General features: G+C 29.0%; 1 protein-coding gene across 1 annotated transcript; it reads left to right on the top strand.

Annotated features, from left to right (window-relative positions):
- LOC131842588 (cysteine proteinase B-like) lies at positions 1-1367 on the top strand. The gene is made up of 2 exons (XM_059191166.1): positions 1-687; positions 1184-1367. Exons 1-2 carry the CDS (start codon positions 393-395, stop codon positions 1189-1191), a joined length of 303 nt encoding a protein of 100 aa, XP_059047149.1. The 5' UTR covers positions 1-392; the 3' UTR covers positions 1192-1367.
- The last annotated feature ends 979 nt before the right edge of the window (positions 1368-2346 follow it).

Here is a 2346-nt window from a genome sequence, read left to right as displayed (position 1 = left end):
CCAGGCCAAGTTAGAGTACAATTACGAATGTTACATGTTGTTAAAGTTTATAGTCCTTAGTATATTATTTGTAGGTTCTATTTGTCGTAAATATAAGGCTTTATTTATTACAATTTATGGCTAACTTATAGGAGTTGTGACATCCCCATGACATACATATTCTAGGACACTAATATTAAACATTGTAGTAAAACAAAACAATATTTAACATTTTACGATGCATTGTTAAAATTAAATGTCACATACCAACAAAATTATAGACAAAATTTTATTAAACAGCAATTTATTACAACAAACTGACGTTTCTAATGCGTAGTCTGTGAGTCACTATGCATATTTATTAATGTGACTGCAAACAAAGCGAGTTCACTGTAGCAGCAATACTACGCAACATGAAGTTGTTTTGTGTCGTGTTATTTGTTGTAGTCACCATGGCAAGTGCGGACGATACTCCTAAGAAGCAATACTATAATGTCAATGAGGCACCTTTGTTATTTGAAAAGTTTGTGCAGGATCACAGCAGACAATACAAGGATGAAACAGACAGGCAAGCCCATTATGAGGCGTTCGTAAAAAGTTTACATAGTATAAATGAGATGAACGCAAAGCAACCTCACGCAACTTTTGCCATCAACAAATTCGCTGATTACACTGAGGACGAAAAGAAATCTATGTTTGGATTTAAAAGTACGTATTGAAAATTATTACTTAATCATAACCTAAATAATTTGTACGTTTTTGCTGTGTGGGCGCTGATTTGTCAACGTACATATTATTTGGATTAGTTCTTCCATTTATCACCGATAATATCTGATAACGTGGTGTTAGATATTTATTATACGCTGAAATAAAAATACTAACTTCCAATAGTTCTGCAAACATTAAAAGATAAATTCTGATAGGTTTATAGGTAGACTGTACCACAAATAATAATGATATGACGTAAACAATGTTGATGTATATAAGTATACATATATTCAGAAATTCGATGATTATGTTATATTTTTTTATTAAATATAACTTTATATTATAAGAGAACTATTCCAACTTTCACGTAGTTTCTACAGATAATACAGATTGTTTTTTATTTATGGATACTCAATATTTTTTTCTATAGGTGAATCAGTTTATAAAATCGAATAATAATTTTTTGTAGTCATCTATAATTAATTATTTTTTACAGGGCCTTAAAAGGCGTTTTTTACAAAATGTAAAATATATATAAGAAAATCATATTCATAATTGATGAAAATTTTGAAGCGGCCATGGGTGTTGGTAGTACAAAATGCAGAATCTCCACTCATTCGGATGTGTTCAATCATTTAATATATTACTAGACAATATATCCTTTCTGTAATTTAATAAAATTTGTTTTATTTTTGTAGTCATGTATGTAAATCATAAAATGATTATTGAGACTGATCTCTTCGCTTACCTATCTGTCATAACATAAATAGACGAATTTATGTTTTCGAATTTTTAAACTGCTTGAAATGAAAATGTAGTAGACTATTTGTATAGTACTATGCACATCACAGAATGATGTACACAATACTTCTTTGTTCCAACTTAGTACTAAGTAATATAAAAGTAAAATAAAAATAATGCATCTGAGCAAATGCTTGTATTAAAAACAGCTAACGGATTCCAAGGTACTCCTGCAAATTACTTTTTCTATTGCAGATAATATTGTAATATAGAAATGCGGCTATCTATCATCATACACAAGTGTTCCGCTAGCACATAGCTTTAGCGTAAGATCATCATTCCATGATTGGTGTCCAGAAGATGTTTGGTATAGCCATCTGTGACATGAATTTAGAGACAGAAGAGCAGTAGGACTAGAATACGAGCGTAACTGTATTTTTTAAAAATCGTATCTAGTACACGTGTACTTAGTTTTAGATATTAGGGAGTCAATTATTTGTTGATATCAATTACTTATAAATTTTGAATAATTATAGGCACCTAAATACATAATTATTATTCTCGTGCAGTAAACATTGTACTACTATCAGAATGCTGATAAAATAGAAATAAACAACATTAATTGCATTTGTACCTACTATGTACATATAATGCGGTTATTGTCCAGACCATATAATGATATATTGTTCTGTTTTATTTAACTTGGACTGAATACAAGTACGTTATTAGATTATTACAATATAGATAAGTTAATTACATATGGACGTATCATATTGTTCATTTAATAAATATACTTAAAACAACATTCAATTAACTTTATATAGAAAGAAATTAAAGTTATAGTCATATTTATGATTCTTTTGATAAAAATGACTTTTCCAGAACTTTCAAATTGCTGCATGGATATTAATACCAAGA

This window comes from Achroia grisella, unplaced genomic scaffold (genome assembly GCF_030625045.1).
Source record: "Achroia grisella isolate CSIRO2021 unplaced genomic scaffold, CSIRO_AGI_Agris_v1 utg241, whole genome shotgun sequence".
In the NCBI taxonomy this organism is placed as follows: Eukaryota; Metazoa; Arthropoda; class Insecta; order Lepidoptera; family Pyralidae; genus Achroia; species Achroia grisella.
Note: the sequence above shows the minus strand (reverse complement) of the source record. Positions and strands in the feature narration are given on the sequence as shown.

Coding starts and splice junctions, on each gene's coding strand:
- LOC131842588 (XM_059191166.1), top strand. CDS start 393: ATGAAGTTGTTTTGTGTCGTGTTATTTGTTGTAGTCACCATGGCAAGT.